We start from the raw sequence: 19982 nt of genomic DNA on the forward strand, positions 1-19982 counted from the left end.
TTGTTTACTAAATACATGCATAATCTGTGGTTCGTTTGAACTTTGATATATGTCAAACTTATAATAAAGGTATAGAGCCGGAGGTGACGATGTGGTGGAAAAGTAAGTCTTCTTACTTTCCGCTCTAGCTCATAGTACATAATCTTTCCAACTTTGACTAGAATTATATCCACAACTCATTTGCTGGCTACAAGGACTGGATATAGAATAATGGTTTAATAATGGTTTTAGAATGGTAAATGATCGCAGAAGCAACATGGAATTCAATAGTTGATATTTTGACTATAATTACTTTTTGACACTTATGTATTAAAAAAATAGCATCCTATTATATATCTGTTACTATGAGTTTAATTTCTTTCAAATTCTTCCATAAAGTGTGAGATTTTCTATTTTGTATTATCATCATTGCTAGCCGGTAATTTGAGATCCTTTTTCTTTTAGTTAAGAAAATATATTTTCGCAAAAGGCCTTTGAGATAGGTTTTTTTTTTTCTTTTCTTTTTCTTTTTATCTAATTTATCCTTCTAGATGATTTAGTTTATTGGGATAATTTATTAGGATACCAGCATATAAATAACTTAGTTTATTGGAATTTGCTATGTGGTGTTGCTTTTAAGCAAATTAAGTACAATAAAGTGCAATCGTGGCTTCTTCTTGCTCTGTGTTTTGTTTATTGGGTACCTATTTGTGGTTTTCCTATAGGTCTCTAATGTGAAATAGAAAGATGTTGGCGGTCTTGAGGATGTGAAGAAATCGATTCTGGATACTGTTTTTGTAGAATACTCATCTTGAGTTGTTGAATGTTTAAGAATAAGTTGTAGCAAATTGTAAAATAATTGCTTGCCACTGGTAGCTTCTTAAGCGGAAGATCCTATTCAATTCCTTATCTCATTGTTGGATTTTCCATTCAATTCCTTATCTTACTGCTGTATTTTTCATGGAGTTTGGGTGCACAATTACAAGGAGAGAAAGAGAGGGTGGGTGCAGTTATTTTCTTTTTCTATATGCTTCCTTTCCCAATTTGCTTATCTGGTTGTTGGCGTTCGTCTTCCTCCTCAAGGTAAGGACTTTTCAATCAATTTCTGAAGATTTAATATGGGTTTTATTGTTTTAGTTCGAACATTCACGGATCTATGAGCAATAATTTCAGATCTAATGGTTTTGTTTTCGAATTTTCCTAGCTGTGTAGTTCACCATTTTTTTTGCTTCTGAATCTGAAAAATGGATTGAAATTTTTTATTTTATTTTATTGCTGTAGACATAACCCAGAATTTTTTTTTTTTTTTTTCATTTGGTGAATTGGGTTTGGTTGTTGTACATTTTTCTCTCTGCATCTACACAACGTTGTTCTACCATGCCTGGGTTTCGAAGTTCCAAATCCAATTTAATGCTTCATCAACTCCACTTAAAGGTTCCTGCATCTCTTTCTCTCCTCAAATTCTTGGCCAATAATTTTATAAGCTTCAGGGAAATTATGCTAGAAGTGCTTAAGCTTTCTATCTGTTTATTTATTTTAACTTTTGTTTTAGTTGTTTTTAGAATGAGTACAATTGAATTGCTTGCCTATTATTTGGTAAAAGTGCTTTTCTGTGAATAATCATTTGTTAAATATGCTTTTGCATTTGAAGATTGACATTCATGTTGCAAGAATTAAGTTGTGATAGATTATTCTGTAGTCCAACTGCGAATGTGTTGATGAAGAGCTGGAACATGTATACACCTACTTTTAACAACTCTGATTGTTAGGGTTTTCTGGTTTGTTAATTTGGTATTTCCTAAATCTTCACTGTTAGGTTGAGGGGAAAATTGCAAGTTATAAGGTGTAAATTGTATAGATTTTTTGTCAATTTTATTCTTCATTCTGAAATTTGTGTAATTGGTTGGCTCAAATCTTTATTTGATCTAACCATTCCAATTTGGCTAATTTGGTTTTTAATTTTTGTTTAGGTTTGATTATATTGGGGTTGAGTTTTAAAGTGAGGGTGCAGGGGAACAAGGGTGCATGATGTGCGCGTAGGGTGCAGGGGTTTCAGGGGCGGTAGGGGGTGGGGTGTGCCTGTGAATTGCAGAGCTGCTCAGCTCTTCCTCTATAAGATGAGTTTCATCCCTGCCTTAATTCACTTAAATCCTGTGATTTCATGCCTTTTTTGGTTCTGATTTCAGATGGTGGTTTCAATTTTTGCTTTGTTCTGCCTCTAGACAGCTGCCACCACCACTTTGTCCAAATCTGATGGCTCAGGCTGTAGCATCTGCGTGAATCTCCCCGTACAATTGGACTCCGCGATGTTTTCCAAATAAACTCCAAACCCCAAAGGGTGCGGCCGAAAAGTTAAAATCTGAGACAATCAAATCCAATCCAGGGAAGAGATTGGATAGCTTCTGAGGTGTGGCTATGATATGTGCCGACAATTCCAAATGGAGATGATGCTGAAGAAGATTGTAAGTCAAGCCTACTCACTAAATACCTTAGCAATTTTAGTGACTGGTCTGAGCTCACCCTATATATAAGAAGACATATTGAAATAATGATAAGAATATGGTAATTCACAAATGATTAGGATTGTGTGAATGTTAGTTTAAAATGAAGTTTCTTTGTTAGAATTAAAAACCATGCACGGTGGATTTTTATAGGTGTCATGAAATTTTTATACCAGTTTTATTTTATGGGAATTAAGTGCAGAGCGGTTTGGGATATCCGTGCAGCTCACATAAGAAGAGAATCACAACTTTTGGGCTGAGAGGTAACTGGGATTTGTTCTTCTGGATCAGTTTTAAGGTTAGGTTTTTTTTTTTTTTTTTTTTTTTTTTTTTTTTTTTTTTTTTTTTTTTTCGCTTTCGGTTGTTCTGGCAAGTTTTGTTGTAGTGTGTGTGTCCATCATCATGTCATTGGAATCATATGTTTGAATTTGGATTTGGAATGGTTTTTCTGATGTTTGTATTTTTTGTATATTATAATTCAGTGCAGGTTTGCGTTGGATATAGGATAGTCATGGATCGGTTCAAAGCTTGGCTAATGATAGTTTCAGATCTTGATCATACAATGGTAGGTTCTGTAACTGGTTTTGTCATCATAGGTTCTGTAATTTGAATAATATAAATTAGGGTTTTTCGGTTAGTGTCCAAAGGATGATTCTTTTTGTTATCATGCATATTTAAGCTGTAAACATCTGAAAAGCTGCTTAATTGAAGTGAAATTTCCAGTTTTTGAGCCCGATTTCAAGTCTTGAACTTTGAATTTGGCTATATGTAGATCAGCTGAAGCTATCTACATCATAGTTTAAAGTATTTGTATTGGTAATTATGTGTTTAAGTTGCGCAACTTGAGTTGCCCCAATATCTTTTGTGTGCAATTTGGTTTAGAAATGTGGGTTTTGATGTTTTGGCAGGCATTGGAAAAAAAAATAGAAATTGGTTTTCGCTCAATGCATAGTTAATCTTAAAATACGGTTTATTAAATTGGGTTCATGAATTATGGGTGCTAGCAAATTAGCGACATCGACTCCTATAACGAAGAGGTTGATGAGAGACTACAAGAGGCTGCAACACTACGCAAAAAGGCTGTTGATGCTGCTGGTTTTTTTCTGTAATCGATTTAGGAGTTCCTATTGTATTCTTAAGCATAACGTCTGACTGCCAATGACATATTCTATTGCTTTCTACAGCTGCCAATGCCTAAACCTCCAACAAAATGGAAACTTTTGCCAAAACAAAAGGTCAATCATTACTGCAGAAGCTGAACAATACTTTTCCTCTGTTTTTTTTTTTTCCTTTCATCTTCCCCCTTCAAGGCTTTGTTTTGGTTCTCATATGTGGCCATTTGGTCGTTGAGAAATGTAGTTGGATTTAAGATTTTGAGAAATTGGACCATTTTAAGGAAAATATCAGAATTTGGGATTGGACATGTCAAGTTGTTATAAGAAAAGTCATAGGTATCCACGGACGTGATTGCTATCCATTTGAATTTTGTTACAATAGTTTCCCTTTAGCATAATTGTTGCACTGAATTTGTTTTTTGATGATTCAATTTGGGTTTGAAAAAATGCTGACTGGTTGAAATTTGAAATTCTGTTAATTTTCCATTCAGGTTGAACAAAAATATCTCCAGGATCCCCATTTTATTAATTGTGTTGTTAAGGTAAATTTTCTTTATCCCTCTTGCAGATTAATTTTCGATGGATTATGTCTTCTGAGTAGTATACAAGCTGGACATTGTATCTTTGAGAAAGTTTATGGTGTATAGTTTCTGCATAAGTTTATTTTGGGAGTGGTATAGAACTGTATATGGAGCTTTGTGGTGGAAATTTTATGATTTTATGTATGGTGGATGAATTGAATTTGGAAGGAAAGCAACTCAATGGTTGTCTTTTTCTTTTTTATTTATTGCGAATGGCAGATTTTAACTATGACTGTCATTGAAGATTTATCTTGAATCTGGACAGGTTTTTTTCAATTGTTATTTACGAAGGTTGTGACTCTTCATGTTGGCACCAAAATAAAGTTTGTAGAAGGTTGTTGACTGACGATAAAAGGTAGCTTGCAATTTTTTTTTTAATGAGTCTTATTAAATGCATTTGAGTACCACATAAATTTACTCAATTATTTTAGCAATTAGGAAAATCACTCTCTTCACTAAAACTGTTATTCATTTACATTAACAACTTTTATTTTTCCAAATTGTAACAGAGAAGTATGCATATCATGAAAAATAAAAGATGGAAGTTCTGAAGTGACGACCAAGAAATGAGACTTAAGTTTGAGTTTTGAATTGGAGTTCTCATGCAAGAAGAAAGGTCACTTGAGTTTTGAGTTCCTATATATTTTCATTGTTTCATTTATACATCTTTTGGAGGATTGGAGGGGATTGGGAGGCAGATGAGTGAGACTTCCGATGGTTACACAGAAATAAATGGTCTCTCGCATAATTAGGAAGCAATTGCTAAGTGAGGATTCTCCGTTTCGCTTTGGATAGAAAATAATTAAGTGAAAATGCATTGATTTGGTTTTAATTTTCCTAATTTCTTCAACATGTGTATTAAACTAAAGCGAAATGCTTATTTCGGCGTATGTATTGTATATTAAACTCAACTAAATGGAAATGTTCATTACATTGCATGTGGTGTGTACTTTGTATTTTACAGACCTATGCTTTATGTGCTAATGTTTTATTGTTGTTGGTGTAAGAATTTATATTAAGTACTAGCAAACATAGTGTTTTTGCTCTTGCAAGGAAATTGTCTTTTTTCCCCAGTACTTTTACAAGGATTTAGAATGGAAGTGTGTTGCAAATTGTTCTGTTTAATGGAAATATAGACATGCAGGATGGAACCGATCACATATCCCTCTGTTCATTCATTATTATGTTGAATTTATTTAGGTAAATGTTTCTTATTCATCCAGTTACCATTAGTACACTGACTTCCCGCAGCATAGTGCGGGCTTATTTTCTAGTACATAATAAACCTAAGAATGCCAAGATAACAGCAAATCTTGCAATTTCAATGGTGAAATCCAACTGCTAGTGCGATCTTCTGCTGGTAATTTAGCATCGGGGTAGATCTGGTGGAGGAGGAATTACAGTCTGTAATGGTCCGATTCCGTTCTCGACTAGACAAGCCATAGCCAAACCCAGGAAGAGATGTGAATCTAAGTGACAGTGCATCAGCCAGACGCCTAATTGGGTCAAGAAGTAGAAAGATATCAAAATAGTGAACAAATATTGGTTAGATGAAAGCTTAGGATACGAGATTAGCATGTTACCTGGATTATCAGCCTTAAATCGTATAGCTACCCATCCCCCTGGAGGTGTTCCGATGGTATTTCTCTGTGGCGGGTCAATGAGGTTGAATCTCGCTGGATCCGTGCTGGGGTTGTAGTTTCCAAATCCTGATCCAATCACGTAGGAATGGCATCCATGAAAATGCATAGGATGGTCATCAATAGTCACAGTACTTGTGTCCTGAAACACTATTTGTACATTAGCACCGTACTTCAACTTGTAGAGCTTAGTTCCACGACAAGGTGACCATAGCCCCCTGGGCACATTTCCGGTGTAATTGAATTGCACAAGAGGAACAGGTGGAAAGTCTGTGGTGAAGACACCGAGGACACCATAGTAGGCAGCTTGCATTGAGGAGTTGGTACTTGGTAATGCAAAGGAAACATTGTTCATGCTAGCTGCAAAGCGGGTGTTGTTTGGTCCTTGACACCAAGGGCTGTTGGGAACCGTGCAGTTATAAGGTCCTAAACCCACAGTGAAAAACAGGTTCTCGTCAATCTGTGTGGGCACTTTGACCTGGGATGGGCTCTTTATCTGAGCAGTGTATGCAGTAGCAGTTGCTGTGTCGTTGTAAGCTGGCAATGTAGGAAATACTGGTGCTAAACCTTGATTTGAAGAAGCAGCATTCTTGTACTCAAGGATAGCAGTGGTGGTGGTATTGTCGAAGGGCACATTCTGGGCAGTCTGATAGGCACGAGCAGCCATGTAGTACCGAGCAGGGCGCTGATCAGCAGTAAGCAGAACATCGGTTGTTTGGCCAGGGCCTATCATGATAACTCTGGTTGTGAGAGGTTCTGTGTAAGATGCGTCAGCGCCCACAACAGTCAGTTGGTGGTTGGCAACGGTAAAGAAGAGTTCTTGATTGAGTGCTGAGTTGATCACTCTCAGGAGAAGTGACTCGCCCGATACAACTGGAATTCGAATGGTTTCTGCATCGCCATTTTTTTATGTCAACACATTATACATCTTTTTATTTTTGCATATTTAAGCAAGTGGAATTTAGCAAACCTTTTTTGGAACATCTGTAAAGATCACCAGGCTGTCCATTAATGGTGTATGCATCAGAGACATTTGGTGCTCCTCCTGTGAAAGCCGCAAGCCTCATGACATCTTGGGGGTTTCGATCAAACCATTCCCCAAGAAGAAGGGGAACTTCTCGTTGTGGCATCGGGAAGGGGTAGGGAGAACCCAATCTAGGGTAGATTATGAGGGCTCCATAGACACTGGCTCTGAGCCATCTGCTGTGAGCATGCCACCACAACGTGCCCTCTTGGTCTGTGATTGTGAACCTGTATGTGTAGGTAGCTCCTGGTTGGATAGGGCACTGTGTGACATATTCGGGTCCTTCTTCCCATGGATTGTTCTGCTGCTTCCGTCCATGCCTGAAAGATACAGAACAGTGAGCATTACATAAACTTGGCACGGACACTAGACAAACATTAAGCCGTATATAAACCACGATTTAGTTTATTAGCAGCGGAAAATTCAAAATCATCGTAAATTATGATGAATGAATACCAGTGGATGGTGACGTTGTATTTCTCTCTGTTGGTAACTTTGACGGCAACGGAATCTCCATTTCTGACTTCCAAAGTTGGTCCTGGGAACTGGCCATTGACTGTGATTCTGCTGTGGGTTCTGCACAGCCTCTTCACCGGCCTCGCTTCAACCTATTTCGAAATTTCCACGCGCAAAACAAAGGCGTTATGAATACGAATACACAAATATGAACATGGACGCGAATACAAAGACGACTATATGTATACGAAATGAATGAATGCGTACGAAGAATTCATGGAAGTGATCTTCTGCAGCAGAGAAGGAAGCTAAGAAAGTAAGGAAGGCAAGAAGGCCAAGCAGAAGGGTAAGTTTGGAGGGCTCCATTGCTTTGTTGGTGGCAGTGTGTGGCTTGTGAGTTTATATATATCTGGATCAAGCGGGAAAGCCGAAAGTTCATTTTCCCAGAGCAAACAAAAGCGACAACTAGTTTGATATTTTGACAAATTGCCCTCCTCGGTCAACATTCGACACTTGCGTGGACATATTAGTCCAACCAAACAGGGGACTTGGTTCACCCACTATGCCCTGCTCAGTCAAATGTTAAAAAAATGCTTAGCATCTCAAAGGTTTGGTGACTCTTATTAGTGCCTCAATTTATTAGGGATTGAGAGTTATGCTTTACTTTATGCGAGCAATCGAAAAGCTTCGTGGTCAGAAAATGTTAACTATTAACGGTCAAGTGTACTATTTTGTTGTTGGTGGCGGATCTATGGTACGATTTTTTTACATAATTTTTGACACGTTTTTGTGAGGCTCAATTCATAATGTATTTTAACAATTTGAACCATCTATCTTTTAAAAAAATCATTCATAGATTATACTTGTAAAAATTAGACAAGTTCAAACCTATTAAGACATTCATTTGTAGTGAAGGAAACTGACAAATATTGTTCTACAAAAAAAAAAACTAAACGCTTAATCAAATGGTTATATGATTTCAGATGTTGGTGATTTTTAGTATACGCTATATTTGAGGGAAGACCTAAAAGATAAACGGTTTGGATCGTCAAATACATTACGGGGTATGCCCCGCAAAAACGTGTGTCAAAATTTATGTAAAAAATGCAGTGCCACATATCCACCCCCTTCGTTATATCCTCAGTTTAGACTAAGGCTAATAACGTAACATGTTAAACTGTATAGCAAGACAAGAAAATTTTATTATTGTTCTTATTTTGTACTTCATCATCTCCATCCTTGGCAAGTGAATCACACCACCACTTGTCCATCATCTATCATGCCTCGTGAGCCAAGACATTTTGAAGCATTCTAAATTGACTCATTCACCCAAACTTTTGTGCTATTTCACTTGTGCTTTTCAAAACCTATCAATTATCTAGGGACTGTTAAATGGGGGTTGAATTTTGGTTTGATATGGTAGGGAGGAAGAAGAAAAGAATCTTTTTTTTGTTGCATTACGTATAATCTACGATCGAGTACCTGACAAAATATATATATTTTAACGGGCAAACTTACTAAGAGATGTATTTTACAGACAAAAATGATATTTTTACTATATCTTTCATACAATATTTGTACCACTTTTCTAATGGAGATTGAACTAGACCGGTTAGTGCTTGTCGTTTTCGTGTCAAACTTATTATCTTAACAGATCGTGTCGTGTTAAACCTGTTATTTTAACGGGTTCTAAACAAGTTACCCGATCCGTCAACAAATCGTGCAATAAATTGTCATGTCGAATATCTGATCTGGCAAACGATATCGGGTTCTTAACTACTAACCCGATAACAATCTGAATCGTTAATGGGTTGACCCGAAACTTGTTACTTTGTGTCGTCTCGTGTCAGGTTAACATGTGACGTCGTGCAATAAATTATCAGCCATCATAGAGCCCCATATATTGGTGAGCCCTACTCATATTAGAGAGGTAGTACAAATTTGATATAAAAAATATGGTAAGTATAAAATTACTCTTCTACGAGTGATTAGTCTACAAAACAAACAATTGAAAAGTAAGACTTGTTAGAAAACCAAAAGGATTAAAAATAATAGGGTAAACATCCAATTTAGTCCCTAAATTATCACCTTAATGAAAATTAGGTCTCTAAACTATTTTTTTCAGAAAAATTAGTCCCTAAATTATAAAAATTTGCCAATTACATCCCTAATGTTATATTCGAAGCTACTATATTCAAATTTTCGTCAATTTAAGTCACGTTACTTGCATGTGATACACATTGGAGGGTAGATTGGTAGTTTTTCATAAAGAAATAGTACATGGAGTTAACTTTGGAGGATAAATTGATAGTTTTTCATAAAGAAACAGTGTAAGTTAACTTTTGAGGGTAAATTAGACATTAAATTCGCAACCTATATGAAATGTTAAGGGCTTATAGACAAGAAAATGTTGGTATTACACTCTAAAGTGTATCAAATGACTTAAGTTGACGAAAAAATGGATAAAATAGCTTTGAATATAATAGTATGGATGAAATTAGCAATTTGTAATGAATTTAGGGACTTATTTTACCAAAAAAATTAATTTAGAGACCTAATTTTCACTAAGGTGATAGTCCAGTGACTAAATCGGCATTTCACCCAAAATAATATGTTCGAAAGCAAAGTTAGCTAACGTTACAAAAAAAAAAAAAAAAAGCCAAGACAGCTGACACTTTCAAAAAAAAAAAAAAAAACCAAAAGCCAAGTCAGCTGACACTTTCAAAAAAAAAAAACCAAGTCTGCTGACACTTTCAAAGTGTACGGACATTTGAATGGAAATGATCCTTGCCAAATCCTTTTCTTAAGGATCCTAAGGATCTAGCAATCGTATCCGTTTATCGCATATTATGCGGTCAGTTTTCGTTAGGTACTATTTATATTTGAATTTTAAATTTTAAATAATTTATGATAGCACAATGTACAATGAATGGACACAATTACAGGATCTCTAAGATGATCATTTCCCCATTTTTATGATGGTTTTTTTTCAACGTGTACGAGTATTTCTTTGATGGTATTTATTAAAACATCAATCAAGGCACTAATTCGCATGAAGAGTAGTTAATCTTGTGTTCATTAGTTCTTATTGATTTGAGATGAAGCAGGCACTCTCCAGATATTCAATGTACCAAGAAGATCTGTCTTGGAGGCTCCCAGCCAATTAGATATGTTCTTATGAGATGTAACTAGGTACCATATTTGACCATAAAAGTTAAAAGTTCTTTTGAATTTAAAAAAAAATAAAATAAATTAGACAATTTATTTTCTAGAAAGCACTTTTTTTTTATTAAAACTTTCCATTTATTCCTGATAGAAGCATTTTACAATAACCACTTCTGAGCATAAATGCTTTTTTTTTAAAATAACTCAAGCATTAAATTATCATCAGCAATACATTTTATCACTTTTATCATCAATACGCTTCATTAATCTAACTCGCAGAAAAAACAAAAAAAAAAAAATATCTGAATCACATGAAGCGACATGAACCAAATAACCAATACTTCGATCAGCAACATTTCACAAAATGCTTGACAAATTATGAGATGAAATACCAGAAAACAAAAATTGGAGGATACATTGTCCAAAATATTGTGCCTAAAAAAATTACTAAAGTTACAAGCCTGTGTACACTGCCCAACAAGAAAATTACAGCACAACTACTAACAGAACCACCGCCGGCACAAAACCGCGAAAAAAAAACAGTACGAAAGTTTTACTGACAAGAGAAACGTCCATCTCCTTCGATCTCTTCCCTCGCTGGATAACGAAAAATTGAACAGCGCATGAAACATCACATTAACTTTGACAATCATTCTTCATACTTGAGCTATCTGCTGTTTCAATGTCTGCAACAGCTTTAGTTTGGATTCACAGATCCGTAGAAACTCAGACAGCACCGTACATTTCCCAGTTATCAGCTTTCGCGCGACATCAGTTGGACTCCAAGACTTCAATGCTCGGGAGATTCTATCACCGACCTCTGTGTCATTTACGGATGAGATACAGGTTTCTAAAATATGGAAAACTTGCCCAGGGCCTTCGTTCTGTCCTTTATTCTGCAAAGAGGAGAGTAATGTCTCCAAACTTTCATCCTCTGGCCTGTTGATCTGTTCTCTTAACCATTTCATAACTTTTTCCAGAGTATTACGCAGAGACTGGACTGAATCCCGCATATGGGACAGAATAGAATGATCTGGAACTCCAGTTTTCTTCTTCTTCTTTCCAGACGGAAGAGATGACCGAGTGCAAGATTGAATTACAAGTGCATGCCAGGCCAACGGTTCTGTAACCAACTGCACCAGAACTGGGACATCAACCCAAGGACAGCTAATTAGAGTCTCCATCGAGCTAACTTTCTCCGAAACATACTTCTCCAACAGCGAATCCACACAGTGCCATGCTCGAGACAGACCCGCATCACCGTTTGCTTGACCAATTTCATGGGAACTCAAGTTCCATGCGTTCAGAAACACAGAAAAATTTATCCAGTCAATCAAGTCCGCACCAAAGACCTGCAACAAAAGTTACTTTATCCAGTCAATCAATGTCGTCGGATACACCGTCAACGTATGGGTGCAAATCTTCGGAGGAATTAAGCAAATCTTTCGATTAATAAAACCTTCCTGGCTTTACTTCCTTCAAATTTCAAAATAAATAAGGAGATTCACAAAACTATGCTTAAGTTTTTCATCTTTTTTAACATCACAAATATATGAAGGAGAGAAAAATGCCAAAATGAGTATAGTACTACCTCAAACGACTTTAGGCCACTAGAGACCCCCAAAACCGCTTCTATAGCATCATTAAGTGTGAACCCCAACATTTTTGCATAGCGCTCAAGCAAACTCTTAAGTTCTGAGGGGCCTTTAGGGTCAGATGTGTTTCCATTGGCCTCGAGATTTTCTTTGAGTGAAGTCGAAGCATTCTGTATGGATAGATAAATCATCCGAGGAAGAAGAGACTTCCTCTCAATAACTCTCCTTACATTTGCTTCCCTTTCTTTCACCTAAATTCGGTACAAGCAGAAGAAAAATTTATATTACAGAAGGCAATGAGAAAATTCAATAGATAAGTAGGGTGTTATTGACACAGGTTAACTTCATGGAATCAACTTCTCCAAATCACCATCAATAAAATACATATTAGTTGTACAACAGTACAAGACAGTTTTATACCGAGTGCTCTTTCGGACAATAGGATACTCCTTCAAAAGGACCTGACACCATTGATAAATCTCAAGTCAGTTCTCAAAACTATTATCAGAAGCGAAAACAAGACCTTAGTATCGAGTGCAGAACATATATAAAACATAGAAACTAATGCTCTACTCTTCAAAATTTGAACAAGAATCAGACACTAGAATTAAGATTGGAGAAATATTAATTGCCCTCAGTTGCGTGAATCCAACACTTGTACATTCCAGGTATGCAATGTATCAACATGCCAACAACTGTTGCTCATATTTTTTGTAGCAAAGTTGTAATGCCTAATAATTAAAGTAGGAGATATGGTCATATGATACGGACCTAAAAGATAGTTTCTTTCTGAAGTTGGTGCCCACCATGGACGAGACTGCAAATCTTCATTGAAGGTCAAAGATTTGGATCCAATCTCATTAGAGAGTTCGGCAAAGTGAACCCCACATTTCAAGCTTTCAAGAACAGTCTAAAAGAAATAAACATAAACATGTTAGCTATCATATGAAAGAACATGCATTCAACGAAAAATTGCAAAGAAAAGTTACCTCTTCATCATCAATGTTATCTGCATTCTGCTTTAACTGTAGAATGGGTCCTTCAACCTTCGCCACAAGATACTGATTAGAGTGTTGCAGTCTTTCTTTAAACTGGACAAATTCAATTACCTGGAATAAAAAATAGTTCAATATAATAAAAAGTCTTGGTTTTCACAAAATAACATTTATTTAAGTATCGAGAGAGAGAGAGAGATCGGGTAGTTAAATAATATGCATAATGAAACATACATTACGTACTTTTGAGTAATTTCTATGACGATAGGCAAGAAATGTAAGGTCTGCTGATTCTCTTAAGTGGTCATCCATAAACCTGAGATAATCCTTGAGCAGATAGTTTAAATCTGCCCATAGGGGAGACACCAACATCTGGGGTAAAATATGGTGTGAAACAGTTTCCATCAAGATATTTTTCACATCCAACGACTTGAACCTAAACAAGAATAAAAGAAGTAAGGCAGTGACAAAGATTTAGTAAATGTAACATAAACACTAAAGCCCAGTAATAGCCACTAATCAGCAAGTGATTGGCATGGTATAATTGGACAAACAATGACGGTATTCTTTTAGCATAACAAGTTCCAAGGTTAGATTAAATTGTTATTTACCACTCATACGCCAAGGAAAGGGCACCTAAGTGAGAGTACAAGTGCAGCAACAATATTTTGTACTGCCATACATATCTGCAAAACAAACCAAATTACTAATGTTATATAAGCAGATAGAAGAACGATTCCTACGGAAACAATAATGCAAAATTTTCTCTATGGATACAAAACCATGCACAATTCAATTAACAGGGAAATAAGTCCTAAAGCAAAGTTACGTGTTGATCAAGCACATTAAGCCATAAAGCTAAGAAAATGCATTCAGGCTCCAATTGTTCAACTGGAAATTGAATACACACAAGGCTTTAAAGACATACATATGTATTCAGGCTCCAATTGTTCAACCGGAAATTGAATATACACAAGGCTTTAAAGACATACATATGTATTCAGGCTCCAATTGTTCAACTGGAAATTGAATATACACAAGGTTTTAAAGACATACATGTTGGAACCATAGTGATTAGGATGCTATATGTGACAGAAGATCAAGAAAAGAAGGCAATATATTTTTTAGACTTCATGCCATGGTGCCCAACATCAAGTTTAAAACAATAATACCCATAATAATTATACTAAAACTAACGGGATCCTCACTTTCGAATTGTCAAGCCGAACTCCAATACCATAATTGCTTCAAAATAGTAGCCGAAATTCCTTGTACGCCAGAATAACTATACCGAAACCAGTATGTGTATGAGACCAGCCTCAATAAGAGTATATTAACAATTAAATACTTGACAAACTGAAAATTGGTTTTAGTAAAACAAGCCAAGAAATTCGTCAAGTCACTTCAGGAGAGTACGTTTGCAGATGTATGAAATACCTGAATCAACGCATTGCATGCCATTGAGAGCAGCTCCTCCCCATGCATGCTCTCTTGTGAATCCAAGTCCTTCGAAAGTGGAAGGTTTTGACAATACATCTCGACCATCTGCACAGCAGATCCCTCAAGTTCTGAAGAAGAATGGCTAAAATTAATATTGTATGGCTCAAGGGATAGCTTAATAACATGTTTTTATTGTCACACTCATGGTAGATGCAACAAATATACAAAAACTATAGAGAAAAAAGGACACCAAGCCAACGTTCAAGAAGAACTACATTTGACTTGGGCATCACCAACCAACTGAAAAATAAATATGTGCATACAGCCTGTAAAGATTAACACTACTGAAATCCTCCCACAAACCGCATCCCACTAAGGAAAAAAAAAAAACCAATACTGAAGGGCTTAAGAATACCCCATGGAAAGCCAACACCCTACCCTCCTCTAAACTAACATCAAACATACAACTGCAACTCATCACCCCTCCTGTCCTATCTACTGCTTTTCATCTGTTAAAGCACTGTTCACACAAAAATAAGACCACTGTATATGACAAACGGCCTAGGTCAAATAATATGCCAGCCCTACATCCATGTTATTTGCAATCTGGAAAAAGTTTGGGAAAAGAAGCCCCAACAGAGACACCCCACATCATAAATCATCCCAAAACCTGGTCTAAGGCCCATAACCAATCTCAAAGAACATCAAACTACAGAAATAATACCACCATTTCCGATATGACTTGTGAAAGGTATTCTCTAGGCATGTCATATAATGAAGTTGAAGAAATTCAACAGATACAAGATTAAGAGTCGCACCACCCACAGGAAGCTTGAATGTGTTTCCAATCAATTCTTGAATTTTAAAGAATGTTATTGACTGCCCAAGAACTTTTGTTGGAACAGCTGAAGTGGAGTCAGAGCTTTCCTTTAACTTCCCCAGCAGTTCTGCCTTCTTATCAAGGGTTAAAACTTCAAGAAACATCTCGACATCAGAAGTGAAGCAGGCCAAGTGACCAAACCTGTGGTTGAAAGTAAATCAAATGACCACTTTGAAACTGTAGTTTTATAAATTTGATTACAATATGCAAAGGTACATATCATTATCAGCAAGCCTACATTTGAAAACAAAATGACTGTAGCTTTATAATTCTGCTAGGTCACTGAAGTTAATAATTTTTCCAAAGTTAATAAACCCCATTCTTCTAACCGCCACAATGAACAACATAAGGAATATATAAATAGCCAACTCAAGAGTGAAAACTGTAGAGAAGATGGGATATTCGTAATATACCTAATAAAGTATTGGATTAGAGACTCCATTAACTTGTCGTCATCCCCTTTGCCATGTAAGTGCCTCCTCCTTTCAATTTCAATATTTGCCAAGAATGGAGACCTTAAAAAATTATCACCAATATTTTCTAGTAACTTCTTTACAAAATCTGATGCACTTGACATGCGAGAATCAAACTGCAATCCAGTAAGTAAAAATCAAATTTTGAACAAAAGATTGGCTCTGTTAGAAATATGCATAACAGAAAAAATATAACACAGAAATAGAAAGTCAACTTAACTAAGGACAAACATGAACCACTCAACTCTCTAATAGCAAGAAAAGAAAAAAACACAAGTTTGTACCACTTCATCTCCCAAGGTTGAAATCTTGCACTCAATGAATTTTGGAGGATGAATTGGATCTGTGATGGCCATATTGCACCAATTGCTGTCATCCTCCAGCAAACAACCGAGGTAATGTAGGAAACAATCCCAATCATCAGGACTGCCAGATGAAAGAAACAACACTAAGAGTCAAAATCTCTGTAATGAAAATACAGTGATCCGAAAGACAGAAAGGCACATCAAGGCCCTGAAAAAAAAAGGCAATCAATACTAAAATAACTTATTACAAAAAGTTAACTATGCTGATATTGTGCCAAATATCAGCAATACTACTGTGAAATATATATGGAAAAGGTTTTCCTAAAAGAATATATATGGACAAGGTACTGATCCAGAAGGCATAGAAATAAAAGGGAAGGGTACTGCCTAGCATGTCTTGTATGCTGCTAAGAGTAATTTCACATCACTAACTTGAAAGGAGGGCATCAAAACCCCCTCAATTACTTTAAATAAAGACAACATCAATATGAACCATATAGACCATATGATTAAAGGCAGTCAAGAACAAACTAGTCTTGTTCATATTTCTCACAGTTCTGCCTTGCATACTAATACTGTAAGACTATTTTTATAATGACAAAAAGATTTCACAAGCATACCATAATTCTAGGATTCTTTGAAATATGCCGGCAGCAGCAGTGTAGTCACCTGCCCGAGCATGAAGCCTCCCCTGTCAACTTAAAGCCAAAGTGGACAAGTTGATAAGGAAAGCAAACAAGTGGCAAAGAACCATTCAAGCTAGTAACTACAAGATTTAAAAGTTTTGACCCAAAGAAAGAGACTCAAACAAAGTAAAATAGTTATATGCAGTCGTATATCCTATATCAAGGCTTTCATTTGTATGCAAATGAGTTATTTCTTTAGAAAAAAACTAATTTATTCATCTATTCAAAAGTCACCTTATTAAACTAATTCTTATGGAAAGCAAAACTTGTTTAGCAGTCCAATTTTCACTAGCATTATATATTATTTCACAGCAATGTTATCCATCTGTCTTCCTTGAAAAGAAACAAAGAACAAAGGGAAACAAAATGTGCTTTCCATAGAAGCTTCAACATTAACGAACAATAAGCTGATGAATTGCGAATCTCAGTACTGGAAAATAGCAAAAAAACTCTAAACAGAATAAGATGCTTGATACCGTTGCAACAAACCACTAGCATGCTTGTGGACGACTTCCAGGACAAATTCATATTCAAATTGAGTTTGATATATTTTTGTGTTTGCACAGAACATGTTTTGTGTCAAGATTCATCCACTATAAGTCTATTTAACTGACAAGGACATGTGGAAACATCTGAGTGTACATAACACAGGCATTTAGATTCAAATCCGAGCAGTAGATTATTAATGGCAGGCCTCAAGAAACGAAAGCTTTAGAAAGTACCTGTATGCGTAGCTTGTCAACTTCAACCATCAAAAGCGATCCTAATTTTCCAGAGAGAATTTCCAAAGCATCCCCATATTTGGCTTGTTGTTCCAATATGGAAACATAGACCATAAGAGCTGAAGCCAAGTACAAGATTTTAGTGCAGGAATTAGAAGTGTCCACCAATACATAATTACGATTCGAGATAGACCTGGACCACCATAAATAGTGAATAAAACAATGCACACCTTCAGGTTCATGCAAGCTGTGGGAGGCAACATGCTTCTTAACCAAACCTTCAGCTAGTGTTAAAAGCTTCTCACTCCCATTGCCGCAAAAAACCTAACAGAAGTTCAAAACCCATAATATAAGCAAGTGTACATATTTCCCATTGTTTCATGTTTTCCATCGGTCAACAAGAATCGACCTTGTAAACATATAATGATAATTCCAGTAGAAAGATTGTGTCTTTTGACCGATACAAAAGAAGGGCACAAGAAAGCCGGTGTTACCTGTAACTGGATGCTACACACTGCCCATAACAAAAACCTCTCCTCCCCAACAAGCTTGTACATTTTTATAGCTGTCTGATAAAAACATACACAACAATAAATTACACGAAAACAAAAGATACAACGACGAAGATAACATACGAAAGAAGAGAAAAAGACACCTGTTGCTGCTTTACGAATGAGTACTCGCGAACATAGCAGTTGAAGAGGCCCATCATGAGCTCCAAATTGTTGGAAAACTTCCCGCAAGCGTATTCGTAACAGCTGGTCGCCATTTCCACTGGTTGTACAAACAAAAAGACAAGAAATTCGGCAATGTGTGCATCCTGGGTTTGCTACAAGACAGTTAAGAAACGGAAAATATATATACTGACAGTGATCGAGCCGTTGGAAGACGATTTGCAAGGTGCTGAGAGTGAGATCGTCCATCAAAACGGAGTCGTTTGAGTGCAGAAGCTCCTTGGCGCTCAGGCAAACCGACAATGCCTCGTCGGATTTCCCCATCCTCTCCAGGACGAGAGCTTTAAGCGCCTGCGAAGTGAAAACGCCGCCAAGAAAGCGGATTTACGAAAATGTAAACAGCAAAACGACGTCGGATAAGAAGGGCGAGCGAGAAATTACCAGGCAGTAAGGCGAATTGGGGTACTTGGAGAGGAGGGCGGTGACGAGCTTGAGAGCGTTCTTGAATTGGCGAGAATCGATGGCGTCCCAAATGGGTCGGACCCGGCGCTCCGGTATGCCTCCGGCCAACCCGAACTTGGACGCCATTGGACGTCTGGATTTTAAGGGTCAGTGAGTGAGGTTGTAGGTTGGAAGAGAGAGAGAGAGAGAGAGAGAGAGAGAGTTTGGATACACTGCGAGCTACTTCGAAGCTTTGGAAACGCACAACGGGGAAAACGCGAAGTACAGAAAGTCAGTAAAATGAAAACCTAATCGGAGTGTTTGGATGCGGAGTTAGTGGAGTCACCTATTATTACATAAACTTTAACAAAGAACTCTTGTACTGTTCATTTTAACGAAAAAATATATTTTTACATTAAAAATCAATCCTGATACTATATTTACCTTTTATTTTGTTCTTCTCGTTAAAACTTAAAATTTTCAAACCATTTTCATTAGTTTTTCTAATGAAAAACTTCCGTTTGGATGTTTGGATTTTAGAAAATGAAGATTTTATTATTTTGTTCAACACATTAAGGATTATTAGACCATCTCCAAACTTGGGCTAAAAGCCAAATTACCCTCCCCAAACACCCTCCAACCCATGTTAAAATTTTAGGCTAAATGCCAAATGTTATTTCTGGGCCAAATACCCCCAGCTTTCCCCCAGAGCTAAATGTCAAATGTTTATCGGAATTTAAATTTTTTTAGATTAAAATGTTCATAAAATTAATTTACAATAATCTACATATTTATTATTATTTTTTAAATTGATTTAAGAAAAAAATTAGCCTAAGTTCATTCTTTAATAATTCCGGGCTAAAAATTTTAGGCTAGAAGGGTTGTAGCAGAAAAGATGTTTCTGGGTTAAAAGCCAAAATTTTCGGGCTAAAAAATTTGGCTTTTAACCCAAGAGTTGGAGATGGTCTTAGAGTGATAATATAAATATGGTATGAAAAATATATATTGTTATGCACGGTGGATTAAATGGGGACATGTAGCCGCTATTTTGGTTGGTTACTATGTGTGTAAGTTGATGAATTCTATTAAACGATGCGACTATAATATATCTTAAAGTGATTATGAAAGGATAAGACCATCTAATAAAATTCATTTATCCAGGTAAACCATCTAACATGAAACAAATTCTCTTCGTTCATTAGGCGTGCTATTTTTCTTTTTGCATTATCACATACTAATTAACAGTTTAATAGTATGAACTGCCACATGTGGCTTATTAGTTAGAGATGAATTTCAGGCATGTATTTCAC

The 19982-nt window shown here is 36.4% G+C and overlaps 3 protein-coding genes across 20 annotated transcripts; 1 reads left to right on the top strand and 2 right to left on the bottom strand.

The window, feature by feature from the left end:
* The first annotated feature begins 602 nt into the window (after window positions 1–602).
* LOC103447294 (uncharacterized) lies at window positions 603–5114 on the top strand. 18 transcript variants are annotated; one of them, XM_029088146.2, is made up of 9 exons: window positions 603–1062; window positions 2166–2441; window positions 2683–2778; window positions 2968–3045; window positions 3485–3559; window positions 3665–3715; window positions 4087–4137; window positions 4442–4531; window positions 4686–5114. In XM_029088146.2, exons 2-8 carry the CDS (start codon window positions 2400–2402, stop codon window positions 4472–4474), a joined length of 426 nt encoding a protein of 141 aa, XP_028943979.1. In that variant the 5' UTR covers window positions 603–1062; window positions 2166–2399; the 3' UTR covers window positions 4475–4531; window positions 4686–5114. The 18 variants fall into 18 exon arrangements, 3 of the variants coding, with proteins under 3 accessions (XP_028943979.1, XP_028943981.1, XP_028943982.1); XR_011573193.1 differs by lacking the exon at window positions 3485–3559 and having other exon boundaries at window positions 664–1062; window positions 1950–2441; window positions 2678–2778; window positions 2963–3045; XR_011573195.1 differs by lacking the exon at window positions 3485–3559 and having other exon boundaries at window positions 771–1062; window positions 1950–2441; window positions 2678–2778.
* A 253-nt stretch (window positions 5115–5367) lies between these two features.
* On the bottom strand, window positions 5368–7662 carry LOC103422767 (laccase-3-like). Its single transcript, XM_008360828.4, has 5 exons — window positions 7564–7662; window positions 7297–7448; window positions 6787–7160; window positions 5760–6707; window positions 5368–5672 (listed from the first exon to the last, which is right to left on the bottom strand). The coding sequence occupies exons 1-5, from the start codon at window positions 7660–7662 to the stop codon at window positions 5542–5544; spliced, it is 1704 nt and encodes a 567-aa protein (XP_008359050.2). The 3' UTR covers window positions 5368–5541.
* A 3121-nt stretch (window positions 7663–10783) lies between these two features.
* LOC103422651 (N-terminal acetyltransferase B complex auxiliary subunit NAA25-like) lies at window positions 10784–19007 on the bottom strand. The gene is made up of 19 exons (XM_008351307.4): window positions 18673–19007; window positions 18426–18582; window positions 18213–18331; window positions 18052–18126; window positions 17788–17881; window positions 17558–17676; window positions 16770–16840; window positions 16129–16270; window positions 15785–15960; window positions 15310–15512; window positions 14489–14619; window positions 14260–14336; window positions 13663–13737; window positions 13295–13487; window positions 13046–13165; window positions 12828–12966; window positions 12477–12517; window positions 12053–12307; window positions 10784–11813 (listed from the first exon to the last, which is right to left on the bottom strand). Exons 1-19 carry the CDS (start codon window positions 18817–18819, stop codon window positions 11118–11120), a joined length of 3030 nt encoding a protein of 1009 aa, XP_008349529.2. The 5' UTR covers window positions 18820–19007; the 3' UTR covers window positions 10784–11117.
* Window positions 19008–19982: the final 975 nt, after the last annotated feature.

This window comes from Malus domestica, chromosome 11 (assembly GCF_042453785.1).
Source record: "Malus domestica chromosome 11, GDT2T_hap1".
Lineage (NCBI taxonomy): Eukaryota > Viridiplantae > Streptophyta > Magnoliopsida > Rosales > Rosaceae > Malus > Malus domestica.

Coding starts and splice junctions, on each gene's coding strand:
- LOC103447294 (XM_029088146.2), top strand. CDS start 2,400: ATGTGCCGACAATTCCAAATGGAGATGATGCTGAAGAAGATT. Junction 2,779..2,967: donor TCTTCTGGATCAGTTTTAAG/GTTAGGTTTTTT, acceptor AATTCAGTGCAG/GTTTGCGTTGGATATAGGAT. Junction 3,560..3,664: donor CTGCAACACTACGCAAAAAG/GCTGTTGATGCT, acceptor TGCTTTCTACAG/CTGCCAATGCCTAAACCTCC.
- LOC103422651 (XM_008351307.4), bottom strand. CDS start 18,819: ATGGCGTCCAAGTTCGGGTTGGCCGGAGGCATACCGGAGCGCCGGGTC. Junction 14,337..14,488: donor CATGCAATGCGTTGATTCAG/GTATTTCATACA, acceptor GTTTCGGTATAG/TTATTCTGGCGTACAAGGAA. Junction 13,488..13,662: donor CTTTCCTTGGCGTATGAGTG/GTAAATAACAAT, acceptor ATTCTTGTTTAG/GTTCAAGTCGTTGGATGTGA.
- LOC103422767 (XM_008360828.4), bottom strand. CDS start 7,662: ATGGAGCCCTCCAAACTTACCCTTCTGCTTGGCCTTCTTGCCTTCCTT. Junction 7,449..7,563: donor ATCACTTCCATGAATTCTTC/GTACGCATTCAT, acceptor ATTTCGAAATAG/GTTGAAGCGAGGCCGGTGAA. Junction 6,708..6,786: donor TTACAGATGTTCCAAAAAAG/GTTTGCTAAATT, acceptor ATGGCGATGCAG/AAACCATTCGAATTCCAGTT.